General features: G+C 45.1%; 1 protein-coding gene across 1 annotated transcript in view; it reads right to left on the bottom strand.

Moving 5' to 3' along the window:
• Positions 1-2,177: 2,177 nt before the first annotated feature.
• Positions 2,178-26,303, bottom strand: part of UBXN1 (UBX domain protein 1) — a 41,412-nt gene continuing 17,286 nt past the window's right edge. The window contains exons 4-9 of the mRNA XM_082269711.1: positions 24,902-24,950; positions 15,262-15,453; positions 10,067-10,118; positions 4,531-4,659; positions 4,035-4,218; positions 2,178-2,416 (exon numbers count right to left, since the gene is read on the bottom strand). Coding sequence (XP_082125837.1) covers positions 2,376-2,416; positions 4,035-4,218; positions 4,531-4,659; positions 10,067-10,118; positions 15,262-15,453; positions 24,902-24,950 — 647 coding nt within the window. The 3' untranslated portion in view covers positions 2,178-2,375. The remainder of the gene's footprint in view (positions 2,417-4,034; positions 4,219-4,530; positions 4,660-10,066; positions 10,119-15,261; positions 15,454-24,901; positions 24,951-26,303) is intronic.

Below are 26,303 nucleotides of genomic sequence, written 5' to 3'. Positions count from 1 at the left end.
CCTTAGGGTGACTCCATCTGTGATGCATTATATGTAGAGCATAATTTTTAAGAATATTGAGCATTTGCATATCTATATTTTAAATATGGAGATGTTTCTTCTTTATTTTTATACACTTTTGGATAATAAAACAATGTTTTAAGAAACCCTTTTTTTGTTAAGCTTGTGTATGGTACCATTAAAGTCCGTATATGTCTCATTTCTTCTCTCCTCCAAACCAACAGTGAAGTTTGGAGGTGGTAACATCATGGCATGGAGCATATGGTCCTGGCAAACTTCATATCATCGAAGGAAGGATGAATGGAAAAATGTACCAAGACATTCTTAATAAAAACCTGCTGCCATCTACTAGGATTGATGATGATGAAACGAGCGTGGACATTTCAGCAAACAATGATCCCAAACACTAAGCCAAGGAAACTCTCAATTGGTTTCAAAGGAAAAAAAAAAGCTGCTAGAATGGCCCATCCAATCACCTGACTTAATTTGAATAGAAAATCTATGGTAAGAATGAAACATCAGAGAAGAGGCACACGGAACCTTTAAGATTTGAAGACTGTGTGGAAGAATGAGCCAAAATCACATATGAGCAATGCATGTGACTAGTTTCTCCATACAGAAGGCGTTTTGAAGCTGTCATTATCAACAAAGGATTTTGTACGAAGTATTAATAAAATTTCAGTTTGCGTGTTTAATACTTTTCCCTGTGTCATTCCTTTTATTACACATAACTTAATTTATGAATTTATTTGTTTTGGTTTCTTTGTATGGATTGTTACTGACAGGTGATGAAAATGTAATGTCAATAGCACCTTTAAAAATATACCGGTAGTTATCTAGACAAATGGTGACGTGTTCAATACTTATTTTACCCATGGTATATACACGCACATTTTTTTTTTTTTAGCAAGGGGTGCATCCTTTAGCCATTGTCAGTGAAAACTTACAACGTAGGCTGTTCTTAACCACTTCCTGCAAACTGACGTATCTGTACGTCGGCTTGAAGAAGTGGTTGTACCGGGGTGATGCCTGCAGCAGCTCAGCTTCGATCGGGTCTCTGATCATGTAACCCGGAAGTGACGTCACTTCCAGTTTACTCAGCTGCCAACTATCTGTATTCAAAACGATGAAATCTGCATTTTTGAATACTTTGGATGCACAGTGGAGGGACTTGGGGTCTTTTAGACCCCAGATCCCTCCATAAAGAGCACCTGTCACTAGGGATGTTTACATTCCTTGTGACAGCAATAAAAGTGATCAGATTTTTTTCCCCCAAGGAACAGTGTTAAAAATAAAATAAAACAAATAGGTAAAAAAATAAACATTTAAAAGCACCAAAGAAAACCCATATGCAATTCGCACCCGCAAATGTAAACTGTGTTCAAATCACACATGAGGTATCGTCGCGATCTTCAAAGCGAGAGCAATAATTCTAGAAAAAGACCTCCTCTGTAACTCTAAACTGGTAACCGTTAAAGTTTTTTAAAGCGTTGCCTATGGAGATTTTTAAGTACTGTAGTTTGTCGCCATTTCATGTGTACACGCAATTTTAAACCATAACATGTTAGGTATCTATTTACTTAGCGTGACATCTTTTACAACATACAAATTGGGCTAACTTTTTTTTTAATTCAGTGAAGTGTATTTTTTTCCAAAAAAATTGCATTCGAAAGACGCTGCGCAAATACCTCGTGACATAAAATATTTCAACGACCGCCATTTTAATCTCCAAAGTCTATGCAAAAAAAAATGTATGTGTGTGTGTATATGTATATATTTTTTTTTTTTTATAGTATATATATATATATATATATATATTTTTTTAGCAAAAACTTTGGAGAATAAAATTGCGGTCGTCGAAATATTTTTTGCCACTAGGTATTTGCGCAGCGGTCTTTCAAACACAATTTTTTGGAAAAAAAAATATAGATAATGTTTGGGGGTTCTAAGTCATTTTCTAGCAAAAAAAATACAGATTTTTTACTTGTAAACAACATGTGTCAGAAATAGGCTTGCTCCCCAAGTGGTTAACAGCATTAAAGTATAGCATCTGAAAAAGGACTTTTTTTTTTTTTTTAATCAATCACCTCCTTTTAAAAAAAAAAAATCACCTTTTCTATTATCATAATTAAGATTCAAACACCCTGGGGTTTTAGTCAGATAAGCATAAAACTAGATAAGGATTTCACACAATGGTTTATTTCCCCATTAAAATATATATGCTAGCACATCACAGTTTGGGGAGAGAAGGGCAATAGTCTGTGTGATCCTTGCAGAAAGATAGCGGTCAGGTTTGTCCAAACTGGTTTCTCTGCCATCATTCTTCAGTCTCTTCTATTTTGGTGGTCTTTACACAAGAAAGATTTTTGTGCAGTTTACTTTTTAGCGACAATTAAGACAGCTGAAGGCACCAAACCTGCAAAATTCACAAGGAAGAATGAGTACAGAATTCATGAGGAAGAAGAATGACAACACAAAATGTGGATCACAAAATCGCAAAAGAACATTTTAAAACCAGTATAAAAAATATCTACCCTGTCTTTATATGAATTCATGTGACATCTCTGCGACTAGAGAGGAGCTACATTATCAGGTAATACGGAATGCTGGCATATTTTGTAAAGTGTAGCAATAGGAAAAAATAACATTGTCCTTAAACAGTTCACCACACCTCAATGCATTCACTGATAGCCGTTTACTATCATAAACTACACTTTTTTTGGTTATTACAGAACCTAAAAAAGGGGTGGAGACCAGAATAAATACTGACTATTGTCATATATGAACTCTTTATTAATTGAAATAAATTTACTGACTATAGATTTGCAATGATAGTGGATTCAATTTGTGCCAATGATATAGGGAAGTAGTGCTGTGGTTTTCCACCAATACCTGGAACCAAGTTGGGGATGGCTACAACATCTCTTGACCGTCTTAAAGCGAAAGTATCGTCGCTTTTTTACCTTTTACCTACAGGTAAGCCTATAATAAGGCTTACCTGTAGGTAAAATGAATATCTCTTAAACCTGCAAGGTTTAGGAGATATTCGCCCTGCATGCAGCCGCTGAAACCAGCGGCGCATGCGCTCTGAAGGTCCAGGGGACCTTCAGAGCTCTTTCCCGGAAAGTGATGCCCCATACACACGTGCAGATTATCTGCAGACTTTTGTCTGCAGACTTACCTTTTCTATGTAGTGCAAGGGCCTGCCGGATTGCATACAAATTGAAAGTGTTTAGGTTTGACCTCATATTATATGGTTTTGGTAAGTCTGCAGACAAAAGTCTGCAGATAATCTGCACGTGTGTATGGGGCATAACTCCCGCGCGCATGCGCGACGTCATCGTTGCTCCGTTGTCACCTTGCTTGTGGAACCGTATTGCAACCCCAACTATCATTACTAGCTATTTGAAGACCATCCATCAACAGGAATGAAATGCAAGGTTTCCTGAAGTATGTTGATGCAGATGATATGTGACTAAAGCTGGCCATACAATGGAAGATTTTCTAATGTTTATTCAAAAAAATCTGAGTACACTGAAGAATTCCAACAGAGATTTGGCAAATGCTGTTTTCTTCTAACAACTGATTTTGATATGAATGGAATTTCCAGAACGAAGTTCACTGTTAAAAATTTAAGACCCGTGGCCACTCACTAAAACTAGAGGAAAAACGTTTTAACCTTAAAATACGTAGGGGGTTCTTCACTGTCAGAGCAGTAAGGATGTGGAATTCTCTTCCACAAGCAGTCGTTTCAGCAGGGAGCATCGATAGTTTAAAAAAACTATTAGATGGGCACCTTAAAGACCACAACATACAAGGGTATACAATGTACGGTTAACAGCAAACACAAACACATCATGGGTTGAACTGGATGGACTGATATCTTTTTTCAACCTCACAAACTATGTAACTATGTAAAAATCAATTTTATTGTTAATGGTCAAAAACTAACTTTAATTTGACCTCACTAAGATTAGTTTAAAGTCCTCATCCCTATAGAAAACCTGCAGTATTTTCTCCTGCGAGACACTCACCAAGCTCCTGCAGTGGCTTTTCCATATCTTCTTCAGTAAACACCCTTCGTGGGAAGCTAGTCAAAAGGTTAAAAGGTTCTTCTGGGACACCAGGCCAGTTTAATTCCACATACAATCGGACAGCAGCCAGCTGCTCTCGAGCACGAAAGGTTTGCGATAGGGCAGTGCCATCCAAAAGGCGGACCTGAGAGCAAGAACAGTTTTGTGCTACTACTATAAAAATTGACATCACCTATAAACCTTTGTAATTTCAACATTTTCCAAAAAACATATATTACTGCCATTGAGAATTTTTCCATTCTGCAATATAAACATTATTACTACTTCACAAATAAAACCATGGCTGCAAAAATATATAAAAATGTACCATTTTCTGGCAGATTTGCCCTATTCAAGGCTAGAGAAATGATAGATTTGTGCAAGCTTTGATAATCATTTCTTCAATAGAGATGTGTTGTAGATAGCACACAGTGTAATTCAGTGTGCCTGGATTTACCTGTATACGACACTGATCATACTCCTTCTTAGTAGGTGGCTCCTGTGTTGGGGAAGATGGGGAGATTGCGGTGGCTTGAACAGGTGTCTCTGCTGGAGGGGAGATTGGATCTGATGTCTCTCCACCATACTGGAAGAAAGTAGAATTACAAGTTGGAATAATACAATGTACCTACCCCATCTGTCCTAATGATAGTACTAGAAGATTTTATCTAGAAGGCTCAGGGAATTTTGTTCTCATTATCACTGTGGTGACATTATCCAGGGCCGCTGTTATAAATTATGGGGCCCCATAAAGCCTGCCTGACGGGATCACCTTTGAGCCCACCCTCAGCCCTAACTCTGACCCTGCCTCTGACCTAGTCCCGCTGGCTACCGATGTTTTCTTGGGACCAAAAGCTGTTTTTGGCAGCTCAGTCTTTGCGCTGGGGGCGCACAAGAGGCACACTCCCAGGTAGGGCTGAACGATAGTCGATATGATATCGACTATTGTTCTGCGGCCGTAGGCGATATTCATATTGCCGAGGTCACGATATTTTGCATAGCAAGGGGAAGGGACTCGGAGGAGGACTCACAGACTTCCATTAGGCAGGGACTCGGAGGAGAACTCACACATCAATCCCACTGCAGGCTGCAGCCCGCCCCACACGTTCAGTGAGTCTCACTCTCCGCCCTAGTTTTCTCAATGGCACATTCAGGGAACCAATCACGCCGCGAGCAGCTGCACAGCTAACCAATCACGCGTGCCTGCACACCTGATTGGTTCGCTGTGCCGCTACTCACAGCGTGATTGGTTCCCTGAATGTGCCATTGAGAAAACTAGGGCGGAGAGTGAGACTCACTAAACGTGTGGGGCAGGCTGCAGTGCACGAGTGAGTAAGTGTATGCGGCTGTGCTGTGATCCTTTCCCGGCTCCTAGTCCACCGCTCCAGCCTCCTACCACCACTGTGAGAAAGACTGAATAATCCGATCGATTCCACACTGTCACTGAGACTGAGTAATTGATTTGAAAGTACCATTATTAACCCTGACCTGCCCAGTGCCCTGTATCTGCAATTAAAAAATTTAGAAGGCTGCCTGCATGCTTCATGATTTCCACTCCCAGCATCCTTCCCAATCCCTTGTTGACTTTAGCCTGGATTGACGGGTCCCTCAATATCGCAATATATATCAATAAAAAAAAAATATCGCAATATATTTTTTTTTCCAATATCGTGCAGGCCTACTCCCAGGACATAAACATGGCCTGCCCAGGGATGCATAAGTACAGAATATGGGTGTTAAAAGCCAAGCTTTTTTTGCTGCTGCACAAATGGGTTGCGGGGATGTAAAAGGGTTAAAGGGTAGTGGTTGGGGGTGGTAAAAAAATCAGCTCAGCTGTGTGTTTTTACTCCTTCCTAAAAGGCAAGTGTAAAGTAGTGTCCATCTGTGCTTGTTATCAGCCCAGCAGGTGCTTTATGGCTCTGTCTAGGTGTCCATGATTGTTGGGAGCTGTACTGTCACACAGTACAGCCATACGTCATCAAAGCCAGCACCCAACAGCCATGTGACACTTTGACAGAGCCATACAGCACCTGCTGTGCTGTGTGATTACCATAATGCTGATGATCATAAAATAAGCACAGTGAGTATTCTGGGCACCCTAAACAGATATTAGTGTAACACAGTGCAGCCACACCACCTGCCACCGCTGTCGACATTAGACTTGCTGTTCCCTGCTGTCAGCCACTTCCCATCAGTCTCGGCACCTGAGGGAGCAGAGCGAAGCACATGTACATGAGTCAGGGAAGGCAGTGGGCAGCCGGCCGACCGGCACTACAACCCGCATCCTGAAAAAGGAAAAAAAAAAAAAAAGGCCCTCCTCTGCTCTCACCTCCTGGGTCCCCCTGTTGACCTGATGAAGCCCAGGAGAATGTAATTATACACCCCACTAAACAAGCAGGAAGAGAGGTGTAGTTTAGGAAGCCTGTTTTTTTTATTTGGGAGAAAATAATCATAAAGCTGCCAGGGGCCCCCCTGTAGAGCCGACGGGGCCCGGGCCAACAGAATGGGTTTTACTGCCTTATCAGCAGCCCTGATATTATCTCTGGGGGAAGGTGCATAACACCCTGGACTCAGTTTTTTCCTAACTCTTCCAGGTACCATGCCATTGGGTGTCATTTAAAGTTTTACTAAACCCAGGACCCTGCATTCACTCTATCTGGTCTCCCACAGTGCACAGAACATGGAAATGCATTTCCATTTTATTTTAGTAAATATAAACTGCTAAATACCTTTTCTAATCAGCAGTAGATAGTCTTGTGACTCCTATCTGGTTAAAGCTTGTAGAAGAAGTTTTTATTCTCCTTTAACTGTCCTATGAGGCTGCAGGACCCCTGACCCTCGATCTGGACAGTGCTGATTGGCCCTGTGCTGATCACATGCACCCTCCCCAAACTGAGCATGTGCAGAGTGACTCCAAAGGCTCGGTCTTATAGGGAGATGGATTGGGGACAAGAAGGGAAGGATAAAGGAAGACAGCTTTTTTACACAATGCGGAGGATTAACCCCTTAGGTTCCACAGTGAGCGTAACAAGCATGGTTTACTACATAAAAACACAGATTTTACTGTTGTGTGTTTATTAACACTTTAACTTGGAAAATGTAATTACTGCAAGGGAACTGTGCAGGAGAGGGAGGTAGCTGAAGTTTTTTCAATGCATACTGAATTAAAAACTCACCTTCTTCGGTAGCTATGGGTAACTGCTTTAATTTCATTAAATAGTACCCAAATTGCATGTTATAAAATAAAAAATAAAATTGCCATGACTTGTAATTGTATACAACCAATTGTATACTTAAATCCAGCAGGACATTCTGGTCAGGACAAAGACTTCAATTCCATATATAGTTGCCTTTTCTTTCAATACTCTAAGTGTACAACTGTTCTCAGGCAGGATAGTGTTTTACTGCACTACGACTACACACATCTATAGCTGGATGTTCTGATTTTTTTTAGTTATGACAAAGCCTTCAGTATTTACTATCCCACAACTAGAGCAGGCATCACTAAATGGCGCATTGTGAAGGAGGGGTACTATAAAAAGGGGGCGAGGACAGGATAGTGATGGGGGGGGTGACAAGAAAGGGGCTGGGAACTGCAATTTAAAGTAGGGGATGATATAAAGAGGGGCTGCAGACAAGAATGTGAAGGGGGGCTAAGGACTATAATGTGAAGGGGGACTGAGAACACTGATGTAATAAAAAGGATAGTGATGTGAAGGATCTGAGGCTAGGTTCACATTATTGTGTAATGTGTGTAGGCGGCCCATCAGTGGCGGCCCGTGCATAGGGGGCGCCAGGGCACCGCCCCCCTTAAAAAAAAAAAAAAGACAAATAAGAACAATAAAGTTATCTAAAAAAAAAAAAAAAAAAAAAAATCAGTTCGCCGGCCTATGTGGTGGCTAAAGGGGGGGGGGGGGGGGGTTTAACGACCCAGAAAGGCGCTGATTGGCTGCCTTCTGTGGGCGTAACCTGGGCGCAGGAAAGAGTGCTTGGCCACCCCCACCTTCGTGATATCCTGGCTGTGATTGGTCCAGTCTCCAGCCTGGACCAATTATCATCCAGGACATCCGATCGCTGACGTTGCAATGGGCGCGGTGCCGGTGCGTGCGTCAGTCACTCACCGTCACCGCCGCTCACTTACCGCCGGTTCCCGCCGCAGAAGAGGACGAGGGAGAAGCCGCTCACATTCCCGCCGCCGCTCACCTTCCCGCCGCCGCAGAAGAGGACGAAGGATCGAGGAGGGGAGAAGCCGCCGCCGATAGCCGAGCCGCCGCCAGGTAAGTACATTGAGTTGAAGGGAGCACGCACGCTGGTCTCTGCAATCATTGGGGGACAATGCTGTGGGCACTCTGCAATCATTGGGGGACAATGCTGTGGGCACTCTGCAATCGTTGGGGGGACAATGCTGTGGGCACTCTGCAATCGTTGGGGGGACAATGCTGTGGGCACTCTGCAATCGTTGGGGGGACAATGCTGTGGGCACTCTGCAATCGTTGGGGGGACAATGCTGTGGGCACTCTGCAATCGTTGGGGGGACAATGCTGTGGGCACTCTGCAATCGTTGGGGGGACAATGCTGTGGGCACTCTGCAATCGTTGGGGGGACAATGCTGTGGGCACTCTGCAATCGTTGGGGGGACAATGCTGTGGGCACTCTGCAATCGTTGGGGGGACAATGCTGTGGGCACTCTGCAATCGTTGGGGGGACAATGCTGTGGGCACTCTGCAATCGTTGGGGGGACAATGCTGTGGGCACTCTGCAATCGTTGGGGGGACAATGCTGTGGGCACTCTGCAATCGTTGGGGGGACAATGCTGTGGGCACTCTGCAATCGTTGGGGGGACAATGCTGTGGGCACTCTGCAATCGTTGGGGGGACAATGCTGTGGGCACTCTGCAATCGTTGGGGGGACAATGCTGTGGGCACTCTGCAATCGTTGGGGGGACAATGCTGTGGGCACTCTGCAATCATTGGGGGACAATGCTGTGGGCACTCTGCAATCATTGGGGGACAATGCTGTGGGCACTCTGCAATCATTGGGGGACAATGCTGTGGGCACTCTGCAATCATTGGGGGACAATGCTGTGGGCACTCTGCATTGAAAGGGGCTCGCACGCTGAACTCTGCATTGATGGGGGCACGGAACAGTGTTCATTGCATTGAAGGGGGCACAACACAGTTGCATTGAAGGGGGCACGCACGCTGAACTCTGCATTGTGGGGGCACAGCACAGTGTTTATTGCATTGAAGGGGGCACAGCACAGTGTTCATTGCATTGAAGGGGGCACAGCACAATATTCATTGCATTGAAGGGGGCACGCACGCTGGTCTCTGCATTGAAAGGAGGCACGCACGCTGGTCACTGCATTGAAAGGGGGCATGTACGCTGGTCTCTGCATTGAAAGGGGGCATATACCATCTCCTGTACCATGACCTGTGACATGCCTATACCATATCTGTGCCATGCCTATACCATATCTGTACCATACCTATACCATCTCCGGTACCATCACCTGTGCCATGCCTGTACCATCACCTATGCCATGCCTATACCATCACCTGTGCTATGCCTGTACCATGACTTCAAAGTCACGTAATTTTTTACTGCTTTTTTGTGAGGCGAAGCAATACCCATTACATTTTTCTTTTTGCGCCCCCCCAAAAATTTTGAGCACCAGCCGCCACTGCGGCCCATTTCTTTTAGTGGGCTGCGTTATAAGCAGAAAACACAGAAAAATAAGTCCCTGACCTTTTTTTATTGCGCTGTACCAAGCTGCATGGTACTGAGGCACCATGTGATGTGGCACTCGTAAAGACGCGCCACGTATGCCATTGTGGTGAGGTGCCATTGAGAGCCAAACATATGGTTCGGACCTCGGCTGGAAGAAAATTTTACTGACTGGACCTTCATGAATTTGAATTCAATACCCCTGAACTAGAGGAATACTCATGTGCTTTTCTTGAAGCTAACAAAATGCAGCAGCTTGTACTCACCCTTCTGGCTCTCTCTGCTTTATCCCTTGCAATTTTTTCCCGGACACGCTCTCTGTAAATGAGAAATGAATATAAGAGCTTCCGCCATCCACTTATGCAGCAGAATATAGCAACTGTTAGTGTTCTTTTCACAAATTTTACATAGAAAATACTTCTATAAGCACCGCCACCGCTCTGATAAAGAGATGGGAAACACTGGGCCAAATCTCATTTTCCTCTTCTAAATCATCTTCTTGAAAACCTTAATGCCTCGTTTCCACTGAGCGGTACTATACGGTACACAATTTTTTGATTCCATTGTCAAAAGTTGTGAATGGTACCCTAATTACGAACCGTGCCGTACCACTTTTTTGGTACCTTTCGTTGGGGTACCAAGCACATTAGTACCGTACCAACAGGGTGGAGCTATACTGTTGAGGTACTGTTGTCGGTGGAAACGCAAGCCTGTTCAAGGTGTACCATACAGAACCGTACTGAACTGTACCGAACCGCTCAGTGGAAACAAGGTATAAGTGAGCATATCTGAGAGCTTTTTTAACGTATTGCACATCTATCTGGGTTTCCAATGTGTTGGACACATTTACTCTTTCACATCTAAAAATCTCCAAACTTTAAGCGGTTTTAAAGGCTTAAGGTTTTTTACCTTTATGCTCTTTACTTTTACCTCTATGCATTAAGCAACACCTCGCCCAGCCTCCCTGCCAATACTTTCCTGAGCCTGATCTTGCTCGAGCGCTGTGCACATGAGCCTCTGCTCTCGGGGGACTCTTCCTCCTCATTGGCTGAGCAATTGGCTCCCGCTGCTGTCAATCACAGCCAGTGAACCAATGAAGAGAAACAGCGGTGGGGCTGAGCCGCGGTTGAGATTGCGAATGGACATGCAGAGCAGAGGCTTGGGAGAGAGCCTGCCTGGGTGCCCCCATAGCAAGGGGGAGGGGGTACTTTGAGAAGAAGAGTATCGGCGCTGCTCTGTGCAAAACACTGCACAGAGCAGGCAAGTATGACATGTTTATTATAATAATGTAAAAAAAAAAAAAACCCAAAGCTTTATGATCACTTTCTTTTATCTTAAATTGCTCTACATTTTCTTCAGCATTACCTCTTATACAGTGCCTTTAAAAAGCTGCTTCTCTAATTAATGCTCTCCTTGCTCAGCCAGTCAGTTTAGGTGGACAGACATGTCTTGGTAGGTTTTCAGTTGTGCCATACTCTTTCCATTTTTGGATAATGGATTGAACAGTGCTCCATGAGATGTTGAAAGCTTAGGATAGTTCTTTTTTTATAACCTAACCCTGCTTTAAACTTCTCCACAACTTTATTCCTGACCTGTCTGGTGTGTTCCTTGGCCTTCATGATGTGGTTTGTTCCCTAAGGTTCTCTAACAAACCTCTGAGGGCTTTCCAAAACAGCTGTATTTATACTGAGATTAAATTACACACAGGTGGACTATTTTTTACTAATTAGGTGACTTCTGAAGGCAATTGATTCCATTCGATTTTAGTTAGGGGTATCAGAGTAAAGGGGATTGAAAAAAATGCACACCACAGTTTTCTGATATTTATTTGTAAAAAAATTTGAAAACCATTTATCATTTTCCTTCCATTTCACAATTATGTGCCACTTTGTGTCAGTCTATCACATAAAATCCCAATAAAATACATTAACATGGAAACTTTCAAGGGGAATGACTAGGTTTTCAAGGCACTGTACATTCCCAGTCCCCATTGCCCATTTCCTTTCCTTGATCTCGGGTGGATGGGTATATGATAATACGCACCTTTCAAATCTATGGCTGCTAGAAATGCATCTTTGGGACTCAGACTCATACAAGAAAGTTCAATTTATTCAAACTGTGCATCAATCTGAATTTGCCTGTGCTGCAGAGTTGGGTTATGAAGAAACCGTTTTTTCTCTTTTGTTGTGTGGATTTTTGGACTTAGAATTAGCTGCTAATCTTCTTGCCAACCAATGGGCTCAAACAAACAGAGATGCATTTGCAGGCCTATGGGGCGTACTGCATAAAAAACGCTTGCATTTACTGAACCTCAGAAGCCCAGCCGCTATGTAACTGTACCAATAGGAGTTCTTGACAAAATACAATGTACAGGGCTGTATGTGTGAACGCCGGTACTTGCAATGTACAAGCACATGCATATGGGAGTATTTTCTCAAATGTGAAACATGCGCATTCAGGAAAATACTCCCAGAAAAATCACGGGTAAACAAGAGTACAGGCATTTACACACATATAAAGTGCCAGAAAGACAGCGCTTGCAATAATGTGCATGTCCAAAAAATAACATAAATATAGGAAACATCAATTAATTAAATCATGTAAAGTGCAATTGTGCTACGCCAATTATAACTACCACCCTCAATTAACAGAATAATTAAAGTGCAATAGTGCCAAAACTAAATGACAATTTTGTGCATAAAGTGCAAAAGTGCTGGATGCAAAATAACCAGTGCTAAAGTGCAAAAAATGTCCAAGATTGGGTAAACATTCCACTCAAAATACAACTTCAATAAGGTGCTGCAATCAAAAGGAAGGTGCTGGAGGTGCTCCACACAGTGGAAAGGTGCTTCAAAAACCCTCTTGGGGATCCACTCACCAGAACTAAATGGTTAATGAGCCTTGAACATGGAATATCCAGTGGTCCTCCAGCGTATGACCCCTTTTGGGGTTACCCAAAAGGATGGATGAGCCTTTGAAGTGGATGGGTCAAACCTCCAGCCTCCAATATAGTAAACCCCTCGATATTCACTTGAAAAGAAGGGAATGGACCAAGAATAGTGAAGCCCGCAAGATATTTTTATTATTCAAATGCAAGATTAAAAATACTCACACATTAAAAGTATAAATGCGTATGAAAACCACATTAAACAAACGATAACCGTCTCCTTCCGGGAACGCAGCTGGCGTGCATTCCACGAGATGCAGGAAGGGACGTCGTGACGTGGTTGCCGTCTGCCGGAAGTGCGTCGACGGGTTTTGCCCACCTACAAAGGGGTGCTATTAAAGACAATCTTTGATAATGCCCCTTTGTAGGTGGGCGAAACGCGTCGACACACTTCCGGCAGACGGCAACCACACAAAGTCAATTCCTGCATCTCGTGGAACGCACGCCGGCTGCGTTCCCAGAAGGAGACGGTTATCGTTTGTTTAATGTGGTTTTCATACGCTTTTATACTTTTAATGTGTGAGTATTTTTAATCTTGCATTTGAATAATAAAATATCTTGGGGGCTTCATTATTCTTGGCCCATTCCCTTCTTTTCGAGTGAATATCGAGGGGTTTACTATATTGGAGGCTGGAGGTTTGCTGACCCATCCACTTCAAAGGCTCATCCATCCTTTTGGGTAACCCCAAAAGGGGTCATACTACGCTGGAGTACCACTGGATATTCCATGTTCAAGGCTCATTAACCATTTAGTTCTGGTGAGTGGATCCCCAAGAGGGTTTTTGAAGCACCTTTCCACTGTGTGGAGCACCTCCAGCACCTTCCTTTTGATTGCAGCACCTTATTGAAGTTGTATTTTGAGTGGACTGTTTACCCAATCTTGGACATTTTTTGCACTTTAGCACTGGTTATTTTGCATCCAGCACTTTTGCACTTCATGCACAAAATTATTGTCATTTAGTTTTGGCACTATTGCACTTTAATTATTCTGTTAATTGATGGTAGTTGTTATAATTGGCGTAGCACAATTGCACTTTACATGACTTAATTGAGCTTTCCTATATTTATCTTATTTTTTTGGACATGCCCATTATTGCAAGCACTGACTTTCTGGCACTTTATTGATTTTCTTGGTTTTTACCTAGTGAACAGCAGCTGCAATAGCACTTTTTATTCATAGTTCTAAGCGTGGTTTATAATTATATATTTTTTACACGTTTACACCCATATAATCGAAAAACAAACACCGGCCTAGTGCATTATCCTCCACAAAGGTTTTATTTGATAAAAGGTATAAAAATACTCACCAACAAGTTCTTGGTACAAGCATATCAAATGGATGTATTGCCATCAGCATCGGAACCAAAGGGTGTATCGTCCTCTGGAGCTTGAAGACTTACGCGTTTTGAGGCTTAGCCTCTTCCTTAGAGCCTCCAGGAAGAGGCTAAGCCTCAAAACGCGTAAGTCTTCAAGCTCCAGAGGAGGATACACCCTTTGGTTCCGATGCTGATGGCAATACATCCATGTGATATGCTTGTACCAAGAACCTGTTTGTGAGTATTTTATACCTTTTATCAAATAAAACCTTTGTGGGGGATAATGCACTAGGCCGGTGTGCCCTTGTGTTTGTTTTTCGATTTTAGTGGTCTCAGACTACCCTGGTCTTGTAAGGGGCTGCAAGGCTGAAGTATCCAAGAGAAGCCAAGTAGAAGGTTTTTCGTTAGCCACAGGGGTGTGTGGCTGGATGTGGTTAGAAGAAGCGCAGGAGATAGGTGCTTTGCACCAAGTTTTTGGTTTGGTTTATAAGCATATAGCTGCATACAGTGATTTTTGTAATTCCTTCCTATTGGCAGAACTGCACAGCACCTGGGCATCCCAGGCATCACAAATACAAGCATATTTTATGCTGCATGTCTATACATCTGCAATTACATCTGTGTGCATGTTCCCTGAAGAAAAAAATTTTTAATAACTGGACTGTTTCTTTTTGGAGGAAATACCTTCTTTTTCTCTCTCGCCTTGTCCTACACGTGATCTAGACTTGGTTAAAACAAATAATCTCTTGTTGGGGGACTGACACACAATCACTCGCACAGATGTCACAATGGGAGCAGCGGCTATATCCGTGCATCCGCTGCGTCCCAATAGACTGCATTGGGGCCTGCCAGCATGGGGATGCATGCAACATCAAAACATGGCCCTGCATGGTGCACAGAATTAAATGTCCCTTGTGAACAAGGCCTTTAAATAACTCATGAGGTCCAATTTGGAAAGGTTCAACACAAATCTTACCTAGCTTGCAGCTTGTTTTTAGTGAATATTAACACTTTATTAGGATCGGAGTTTAACACCCCCAAACTGGAGCTAAATGGTGCAGTAAAGGCTTCAACAAAATGGTTCACTGCTTGCTGTACACATTTTCTAATACAAAGCTGAATTTTGTATAAACAAGGCCTTAACCAACTTTTTTTTTTGTGACACTCATTTTCCAGACCCCTATATATAAGAACTAACCTGGCCATTCTCTCCTCTTGCTTTTCTCGCCTCCTCTCTTCCACAGCTTTTTGCATCTCTTGCTCTTGAAGTTTTTGTTTGATTGCAATTAACTCTTGTCCCTGTTTCCGCCTCTGTTTCTCCTGCTCAATTCGCTCCCGTTTTTCTCGCTCTTCACGTTCTTGTTGCTTTTGGGCTATCAGTTCCATCATCCTATAGATATAATCCTAAAGATTTATTGGGCAATGTACACTGTAGTTGCAAGCATTAAACAAAGTGTGCACAGAACACAAGGTTGTGGTTATTGACACAACACAGGCCATTCACAACAAAGTGATGAAGTCAGCCTGGTAAAGAGGGGTAAAATATCGTGCAGCAACACCTGCTGGCTACAAGTTGTAAATATATTTTTTTAGTCCTGACCAAGTAAGACAATATACACGCTTTTCTTTGCTTACTCACCTCTACTAACAGTTACATGTCAACAAATGTTGTTGCCCTGCTGCAAGATGGTCATGTGGTAGCATACACAGGGCTAAGGACTGTTCACATATGGCAGTATTGGGGCTTAGAATGAGCCACATGCTACCCCACAACTGGAAGAAATTCGTATTTTCTTTCCCCCTGACAGCTTAACTGAGTGGGGGGCAAATGAATGGTGAATATACACTATGTGCTGACTGGTTAATGTTGGGGGGGGGGGGGGGGGGTACCTTTTCATTGTACTGAATGTGTAAAGCGATTTGCACTTTACTGTTCTTTCAGTGCAATTGTAAATATATGGTTTTGGGACTTTTTCTAAATATCTCGATTATGTAAAAATACAGGAAAATCACACTAAATCAAAACATGAATGTGAATATTAAACCACAAATAAATAAAATACAATAGTGAAAAATCCCAAAATTGTGATTAAAAAAAACAAATATGTGAAACAGAAGATTTTGTCCACAAAGGCCATTTTGCAAAGGCATAAAAAAGTGACCTATGTCCTATGGACAAAGCTGTATTAATCACTTAAGGACCGGAAGGTTTTATCCCCTTAATGACCAGGCCATTTTTTGCAATTTGGCACTGCCCGACTTTAACTGATAATTGCGCAGTCATGCAATGCTGTACCCAAACAAAATTTATGTCCTTTTTTTCCCCACAAATAGAGCTTTAGTTTGGTGTTATTTGATCACCTTTCCGGATTAAATTTTTTGGGATATAAACGAAAAAATACAGGCAAAATGTATTTAGCTACAGGTCTTTGATAAAAAAAAATCTCAATAAGCGTATATTTATTGCTTTGCGCAAAAGTTATAGCATCTACAAACTATGGTGTATATACTGGAATTTACGCAGCTTTTACTTTCTAAATACCCATCTCATTTCTTGAAGTGCTAAAATGGCAGGGCAGTACAAAACCCCTCCTAATTACCCCTTTTTGGAAAGATACCCCAAGGACTTTCCTGAGAGGCATGTTGAGCCCATTGAATATTTATTTTTACTGCAGTGCTGGTTTAACTACGACCAGGATGTACTAGGCCGCTGGTGCTTGCCAGTTCACCAGAAGGTCGACGGCACTAGTACCGACACTGCTGCATACGAGAACCCTGTAATTACTGCACCTCAGCAACAGAACAGGGTCGGGTATGCATGACCTTAGCAGGGTCCACTACTTTGTCATCAGAGCTATCTGTCAGGGTGCCGCTGCTCTCTACAGGTTCGAATACTGCGCCTGATTCTGACAGTGAGGCTTCCCCATCCCTCTCATCAGTCGTGTAGGCATCGTGTAGGCCTCTTCACTAGTGTTCCTCTGTTTGGGTATTTTGGCCAATAAATTTATAGGTACCTAGTGTGACTCACAGGTATAAAAGCACCTGCTTGTCTAAGACTGTTTGAACCGCTACCAAAAAACGGAATTTTTGTAAAATCTTACCTGTAAAATTCCTTTCTCTGAGTCCTCCGACAGTCGCCGCCTCTTCATATTCGTCACATATGGGGTATTAGACTTTGCTCCGAAGGAGTAGCTAGGCAACAGAATATGTTAACAATAAAGCTTTAACATATCCCACCCTCAAGGGGTGGTCCCCTCAGTCAATACCCTCCTACTTCCTGCAACCATATCTCAGTTTTAGTGGAATAGCAGTAGAGTACACAATCAAACCCCAAAAGAGGGGCGGGGGCGGCGACTGTCGGAGGACTCAGAGAAAGGAATTTTACAGGTAAGATTTTACAAAAATTCCGTTTTCTCTTACGTCCTCCGACAGTCGCCGCCTCTTCATATTCGTCACATATGGGGACGTCCCAAAGCAGTGCAAACATGAGGGGTGGGAAACGCATTTGCGCCGAAAGGCAACGCAGTGCTCAACAAGTGCTCAACAGGAGCAACAACCCAGGAAAAGACAAAAAACCAGGGGATACAAAACTTATCCCAACAGCCAGGAGTCCCCAACAAGGGACCCTAGGGAACAGCCGCACTAAGAACCTTGCGGCCAAAGGAAGCATCCGCCGATGCCTGAACATCTACTTTGTAGAATTTTGTGAAAGTGTGCACGGTCGACCAAGTCGCCGCCTTACACACCTGGGCTACAGAAGCCCCATGACGACAGACCCAAGACGTACTCAGAGATCTAGTCGAGTGCGCCTTCACAGGCACAGGGGGAACCTTCCCCTGCAAGGCATAGGCCTGTTCAATGGTCTGCCTGATCCATTTGGCGATGGTAGAGGCCGAAGCCGCCATGCCCTTCCGAGGACCCTCTGGAAGAACAAACAAGGAGTCCGTCTTTCGAAAAGACTCAGTCGACTTAAGGTAAACCCTTATCGCCCGAACAACATCCAGAGAGTGCAATCTCACCTCCTTCGGATGTTTAGGCTTCGTGCACAACGAAGGCAAGACAATATCCTCATTAAGATGGAAGTCCGAAACTCGTTTCGGAAGAAAAGAAGGATTAGGTCGCAAGACCACCTTATCCAAATGAATAACCAGGTACGGAGACTTGCAGGACAAAGCCGCCAGCTCCGACACTCTGCGAGCCGAAGTGATCGCCACCAAAAAGGCGACCTTTTTGGACAACATAGACAACGAGATCTCCCTGATCTGTTCAAAAGGAGCACGTTGTAACACAGATAGAACGAGATTCAAGTCCCAAGGGGGCAGAGGATCCCGCCTCGGGGGAACCAGATGCCGCACACCCTGAATAAAGGTGCCAACCAATGGGTTGGAAGCCACGGGACGTTGAAACAGAACGGCCAGAGCAGACACCTGACCCTTTATCGTAGCCAGCGCCAAACGCTGATCAACACCCGTTTGAAGGAAAGACAGCACACGGGACACCGAGTACGTGCGGGGTGAAAACCCCCTGGACTCACACCAGGCAAAATAGGCCTTCCAAGTACGGTAATAAACCTTCCCCGAGGAAGACTTCCTCGCGTTGATCAAAGTATGAACGACCTCTGGAGAGAGACCCCTCTCCTTCAGGACCTCGGTCTCAACAGCCAGGCCGTCAAAGCCAGCGACTGTAAAGCAGGATGGTATATCGGTCCTTGAGACAGTAGATCGTCTCGAAGAGGCAGACGCCACGGGGCGTCGACCGCCAGATTCACGAGGTCTGCGTACCAGGACCGGCGAGGCCAGTCCGGTGCCACAAGAATCACCGTGCTGCGTTCCGAGTGTAACCTGCGAAGGAACCTGGACAGCAACTGAATCGGTGGAAACGCGTACATCAGCCTGTACTGATGCCACGGGGCCACTAACGCGTCCGACGCGTCTGCCCGAGGGTCGCGCGTCCTTGCCACGAACCTCTTCACCTTGTTGTTGAGGCGAGACGCGAACAGGTCCACATCTGGAAGACCCCACTTCGCGCACAACGTCTGGAAGACAGCCGGATGGAGAGACCATTCCCCCTGATCCAGGGTCTGGCGACTCAGATAGTCCGCCTGCCAGTTCTCCACTCCCGGAATGTGAACCGCCGTTATCGCCGGGACATGAGTCTCGGCCCAAGACAGAATGTCGGCCACTTCTCGAGCCGCTCGGGCACTCTTGGTGCCCCCTTGGTGGTTGATGTAGGCCACCGCCGTGGCATTGTCCGTCTGCACCCGAACCGGGCAACCCTGCAGCCGGTCCGTCCAGCGATGAAGACAGAGACTTATCGCACGCAATTCCAGAATGTTGATCGGAAGGGAAGACTCCCCCTCCGACCAAGTCCCCTGAGCGGACAGAACGCCCAGAACTCCACCCCAGCCCGACAGGCTGGCAGCCGTGGTGATTACCGTCCACGAGATCGGACAAAACGACTTGCCCCCGGACACCAACGGGGACTGGAGCCACCACAGAAGGTTTTCCCTGGTGCGAAGACTCAACGAGATCTGAAGATCCAGAGATTGAGGTCGCCCGTCCCACCTGGACAGGATCTCCGCTTGGAGACCCCGCGTGTGAAACTGTGCGAAAGGAATCGCCTCGAAGGCCGAGACCATCAATCCCAGACATCTCATACACGTCCGCAGAGACGAGTTCGGAACGTCCCTGAGGGACCTGACTTCCTCCCGGAGAGTCCTGAGTTTGTCTTCCGGCAGGAAGACCTTCGCCTGCACCGAGTCCAGTATCATTCCCAGATAGGGGAGACGAACCGACGGACTCAGTGTCGACTTTGGAAAATTTATCGTCCAACCAAACTCCTGTAGAGTTTGCATCGTGACAGACAGGTCCTCCTCCAGACCCTGGCTGGTCGCAGACCGAACCAGAATGTCGTCCAGATACCCCAGGACAGAAACGCCCTGGGCCCTCAATAATGCCAGAACCGGTGCAAGCACCTTGGTGAAGACCCGCGGAGCCGAGGCGAGACCAAAGGGCAACGCCACGAACTGGTAGTGATCCTCCGCAATGGCAAATCGAAGGTACCTCTGATGACCCTCGAATATGGGGATGTGAAGGTACGCATCCTTCAAATCGATGGAGGCCATGAATTCCCCCGGAGCCAGGGCAGCCACCACCGACCGCAGGGATTCCATGCGGAACTTGCGAACCCGCACAGAGCGGTTCAGAGCCTTCAAGTCCAGAATCGGACAAACCTTGCCCTCCTTTCTGGGCACGGTGAACAGATTGGAATAAAACCCCCGAAACCTGTCCCGATGAGGCACCGGAACCACCACTCCCTGAGCCCTCAGGTCCCGCACCGCCAGGTGCAGGTCCCGCAAGCGCTCTGGAGACAGTTGAAGATTTGAGGGAAAAAATCTGCTCTCCGGCCGAGAGAGAAACTCGATCTTGTAACCAGATCGAACGATTTCCAGAACCCATCTGTCCCGCACACGGGCCAACCAGGGCTGAAGAAAACCGAGCAAGCGTCCCCCCACCCCAAAACTGGGTGAGGGCGCCCCTTCAGGCCGAACTGTTATGGGCTGCAGGTCCGGATTGGCCGGACTTCTGTTTACCAGACCAGGGCTTCTTCTGAGAGCCTTGACCTTTGAACGGTTTGCCCTTGTAGTGCGGCCGAAAGGCACGAAAGGACCCCTGAGGGGGCCGAAAATTAGCATGCTTCTTCCCAGAAGCCCCCTTAGCCTTGGGGAAATGGGGCAAGAGAGTGCTCTTACCCCCGGTGATCCCCTTAATCAACACATCCAAGGACTCCCCAAAAAGGCGAGACCCATCATAAGGCAGATTGGCTAAGGTCTTACGTGAAGATTGGTCCACCGACCAACATTTCAACCAGACCAGGCGGCGAGACAACACCGCCACGCTGTGCACACGTGCAGCCAACGGAATCAGGTCCAGGTCCGCATCACACAGATACATGACACCCTGGTGGATCTGATCCACCATATCCAGGGTCGCCGGCGAGGCCGAGTCGGCCACTAGGACGCGCCTAAGCATCTGCGTCCAACTTGCGATCGCCTGGGCCGCCATGAGAGAAGCAAACAGAGCCTTAAGCATAGAACCCGTAACAGAATAAGTATGACGGGCAAGAGACTCCAATCTCCTATCCGTGGCATCACGGAAAACAGGGGAACCCTCTGCAGGAATCGCAGTGGCTTTGTTCAAAACCGCAATTGCATGATCCACTGGTGGAGGCACACACCACCTTTCATCAGTGGCAGGCGAAAAAGGATAACGCAGCTTGAATTTACTCGGTACCGCAAAAGGCTTGCGCAGATCGCGCCATTGATCCTTAACAGCGCGCTGAAAATCAGCATTGCAGGGAAAAACCTGCGGCGTCCTGCGTTTCCTCTGCGTCCCATAAGCCGCCAAGGCAGCGGGGGGACACACTTCGTCCTGCAAACGCAGCGTTTGCTTAATGGAAGCAATCAACTCATCCATGATTGCAAGCTCTTCAGGCGAGCCAGGGGGAGAATTATCAACCCCCTCAACTTCAGCCTCCACCTCAGACCCCACTAGATCAAGAGAGGAGCGGGACCCCGATAAGGAGGCCCCTGCCAGAACAGCCCCATCACCTTCACCCTCAGAATCAGAGGAAAGAGCAACTCTGGGCCTTTTAGTAGATTGAGCAGCCACCAGCATTTGCACCTGAGCAGCAAGGCCAGCCACAATAGTGGCTAAATCCCCCCCTGGGGGGGAAACAGCGGTCCCCTGGCTTTCCACCAATACTGTAGGAAATTTGCCCTCCTGAGAATCCATTGCCCCTGTAATGCCAGACAACCAAGGGTTAACTGCCCCTTTTAAGCAAGCGCGGCAAGCGCAGCCCACCGCACCACACTCAAGCACAATGAGACCCCCACAGGGAATATGCAAACTGAACACAGGCAATGGATAGCAAGAACAGAAGGATAAAACCTGAGGAGACCCTCGCCGCTGCTGCTGCCTCGATCGGTGTTCCAGGAAAGAGGAAGTGATGCTGCCAGGGCGCTTCTATGTAAGCCTATGGAGGCTACAAGAAAATGGCCGCCATGCATGTAAACCATGCGGCCGGAGCGGGTGTAGGCAAAATGGCGTCGTTTGGCGCCGAAACCGCCGCTCCACAGTGCATTAAAACACACATTACATTCCAGTATCAGAATACATGTCAGATCGCCGCAGCGATCGCCGTATAGTGCCCAAACATGCCAAAAAAACATGCCCCACAGCACACAGCTTCTCACACTGACCAGTCTGACACACACAGTGTCATACAGCTCCCCCCCCCCCTTGCAGCCCACAGCATGCAGCCGAGAGATAGGGAGACAAGCAGTGTGAATAGAGGCAGGTTACACAGTCCCAGACTGACACCCCCCCAGACAGACAGGTCCCCACATAGATACACTTACCTCACATGGCGTGGGGGACCCGCACAGGCGAACAAGCCGCTGCACATGAGGCAGGGAGAGTCGCAATTCAAGACGCACAAAATGGGGGTTAAGAAACCGCACAGCGTCCAGTGAGGTAGCCACCTCACCAATCATCCCTGCACCGAACAGGGATGGGTCGTTCACTGTGCCAGGAGCGTTACCTGGCTGAACGCTCGATGGCAGACTGGGAAGCCACTGACCCACGACCTGCGACCAGGGGGATCAGCCCGAGACCCAGTCCGCATGATCCTCTTCGTCCGAAGAACTAACTAACGCTGACAAAATAACAGCTAAATAAAGGTAGAGAGAAAAACTCAAACAAAATATTAAAAAGAAGAAAGAGTCTGGGACAGAAAGTCCCAGCACAGAGAGAGCCAGCCACTCCTGACAAGCTAGACATTAAAACTGAGATATGGTTGCAGGAAGTAGGAGGGTATCGACTGAGGGGACCACCCCTTGAGGGTGGGATATGTTAAAGCTTTATTGTTTACATATTCTGTTGCCTAGCTACTCCTTCGGAGCAAAGTCTAATACCCCATATGTGACGAATATAAAGAGGCGGCGACTGTCGGAGGACGTAAGAGAAAATGTAATTGCTAGCAGAGATCAGGCCTGACACTAGTGTGCTGTGTATTGGACGTGACCGTAATCTGTGGATACTGCACTTCTTGGGGGCTAGGCGGAGGGGCTAAACATTTTTAACGTGTTTTGGGAACACTATACTATACTATACTATTGGAGACACTAGTATAGGTTTGATCAAAGATATTGATCCATTATACTAGTAATGGAGGTGTTTAGAGCGTGTGTGTCACTGACAATCAAAGGGTTAAAATGTATTACTAAATATGCTGTGGACAATCTGACATTGTCCTGTATTGACGCTAACTGACGTCACCTGTGACACTAATACAGTGATCAGAAAAAAGATTTGTACACTATTAGAGTGACATGGCAATGAAGGGGGTTAACTGGGGGTGATCAGGGGGTTAGATCTTAATTAGAGGATATATGGCAGGTACCCTAAACCTATCTGGGACTGCTACCACTAACTGTTGCTCACACAAACTGGCGTCACAAGTGACACTAATACAGTGATCAGTAAATTATCTGTATACTGTATATAGTGACACTGTGACAGGGAGTGAAAGGGTTAACGGGGGGGGGGGGATGATCAGGGGGTTAAATATGTGCCTATGTGTACTGGTGTCAGTGTAGTGATTGTGTACTCACGGTAGATGCCCTCTCCTCTCATGCTGGAACCGAAAAGGGCTCTAGGAGAGAAGATTGCATCATTTCCTATGCTTGCGTTTACATTACACAGGCGATTCTGCAATTAGTCAGAACCGATAACCAGATCCAGGCCAAAAATCATTGGCCTGGACCTGATGACTGATCAGTTCTGAACTGAATCAGCACATCGCAGGGACGGCTGGCGTGCCCCCCTACCTCAGCGCACGACGGACATACAGTTACATTGTTTTGTGCAGCCGAGCCACCTTGTGGCAGGTGATCAGTAACTGGTTAAAAAGAATAATATATAGTAAAAGGAACAAAGAACAAAATAGGCAATGACAATACAAGCCGCGCCAGGGGGATCTATCCAATCCCCTATCACCTCTCTGACGAAACGCATTGGGCAAGGCTACGTCATCATGCACGGGAGTCCAGTGCAACCATACAACTTGCTGTTTTGAAAAGCATTAATATTTTTATCGTCACTATAGGCGGCTTGTACTATCTTTGCCCATTTTGTCGTTGTGTATATTATACTGCTAGTGTTGCAGCACTTTTTACTATATAATAATCTTTTTTCACCTTTTTTTAAGTTTCACAGGTTACACTATGGGCATATATTTTTTATCTTCTAACATATTTACAATACTTATGGAGCAATCCTGATGGGAGGCATGTCTGGTGCCTGAAGTATCCTGCTCAAAAGGATTTAACAAGCGCTTTCGACCATTTATTTAATGGTCCACTTTATCTGGTAAGAGGCTCATTTATGTGGTGTCACTTGGTGGTGGATGCACAAAATATTTGAAGTGTGGGGACACCTATAAAAAACAAGGACTATGTATTCATTTAGTTTTTACCATAGGACTCTGTCACTTCTTTGCACCTTTGCAAAATGGCCTTTGTGGACTAAATCTTCTTCTGTTTAACATATTTGTCTTTTATCACAATTTGTTTTTTTCCACTATTGTATTAATTTATTTGTGGTTTAATAGTCACATGTATTTTTTGATTTAGCGCCATTTTCTTGTACATATTTGTTTTTTGCTGTTATATTTACAATTGCTTAATTGGCTGCTTTATCACTTATTAGTTTACACGCTCCAGCACAGGTTTTCTACATTATTATCTAGATTATGTGCATGTGTAAAGTGCAACACACCTTTTTGTCTGTTTTTCCCTCTGCTCTTCAGTTAAACCTTGTCTTTCATCTGTAAAAGAAACAAACTGCAAATCAGTCAAACAAACAGGATCTTTGCCAGAAGGAGTTTTCATACCATTAAGTTTTTGGATAGAAAGGAAAAAAAAAAAAAAAAAAAACCTGGTAAATATGTATTGTAGTCTGTGTCCCCACTGGGGAGATTCACCACTTCTATTTGTCACGGTGATCATTGAGACCTAGGCAGGAAGTGATGTGAAATCTGAAATTTTTAGAGTTGTCCCTAGAACAGGAGGTGAGAATACATTTTCCAACGAGGAAAGCTGTTCTGGTGACAACTGTCTAAAAGGGAATTCTCTGCATTTTATAGAGTTTCTCCCACTGCCTGTGACATTTTCAGGACAGGCATTAAAGGGAAATCTCCCTTATGACCCAAAGACGATAAAAAAAAAAAAAAAAAAAAAAAAAGGAGGTTTAACTTGTCCCTACTCTACCAAAAAAAAAAAAAAAAAATTATATATTTATATATATATATATATATATATATATATATATATATATATATACACACACACACACATACACACACACACACACACTTTACAGGCAATACAAAAATGAGAATGAGCTATGGTTTACTTTTTGACATAAAACACAAGATTTCTTCATGGAGAATAAAAATAGATGAAGTCCACTAATCATATATATTACACACACACACACACACACACACTGATCCATTGCAACTTTATGACTACTGACAGATTAACCACTTCTGGAAAGTAAGGTTTTACCCCCTTAATGACCAGGTCATTTTTTGCGATACGGCACTGCGTTAGTTTAACTGACAATTTAACTGACACCAGGGGCGATCAACGGGTTAAATGTATCCATAGGGGGTGCTTTCTAACTGTGGGGGGGGGGGGGGGGCTTGCTGGATGAACACAGAAACCCGTGTTCCTAAATGAGAGGAACACAGGATCCCCGTGTACAGAACAGCGGTCTGCAATGGCAGACAGAGTGTAAGGAAAGGACTGCAGATAACTGGCAAGTCTGTTTACATGTGATCAGTCGTGATTGGACACATCTGATCACATGGTAAAGGGCCGCTGTGATTGGTGATCAGCTGTGTCCAAAGGACACAGCGGTCACAGTGAGTGCACACGGGGCAGGGTTCTGTAAGGATGTCCATAGACGCCCTCCCAGTACTAGAGAGCCACACTGTAGTTGTCTTTCGGCTATAGCGCAGTAATAAAGTGGTTAAGCTTTCTTCCAGGAGTGTAGATTAGGCCCAAAGTCAAGCTATCAAACCTTCAGAAATAAAAGTCACATTAGGTACACAGGGACTTTTCTGGCTAATAAAAAGGTAATGACAGACATGTCACCATTTTTTTTTTTGAACAGG

Source organism: Pelophylax lessonae (assembly GCF_965119305.1).
Source record: "Pelophylax lessonae genome assembly, chromosome: 10".
In the NCBI taxonomy this organism is placed as follows: Eukaryota; Metazoa; Chordata; class Amphibia; order Anura; family Ranidae; genus Pelophylax; species Pelophylax lessonae.
This window is presented reverse-complemented; position numbering and strand designations above follow the sequence as displayed.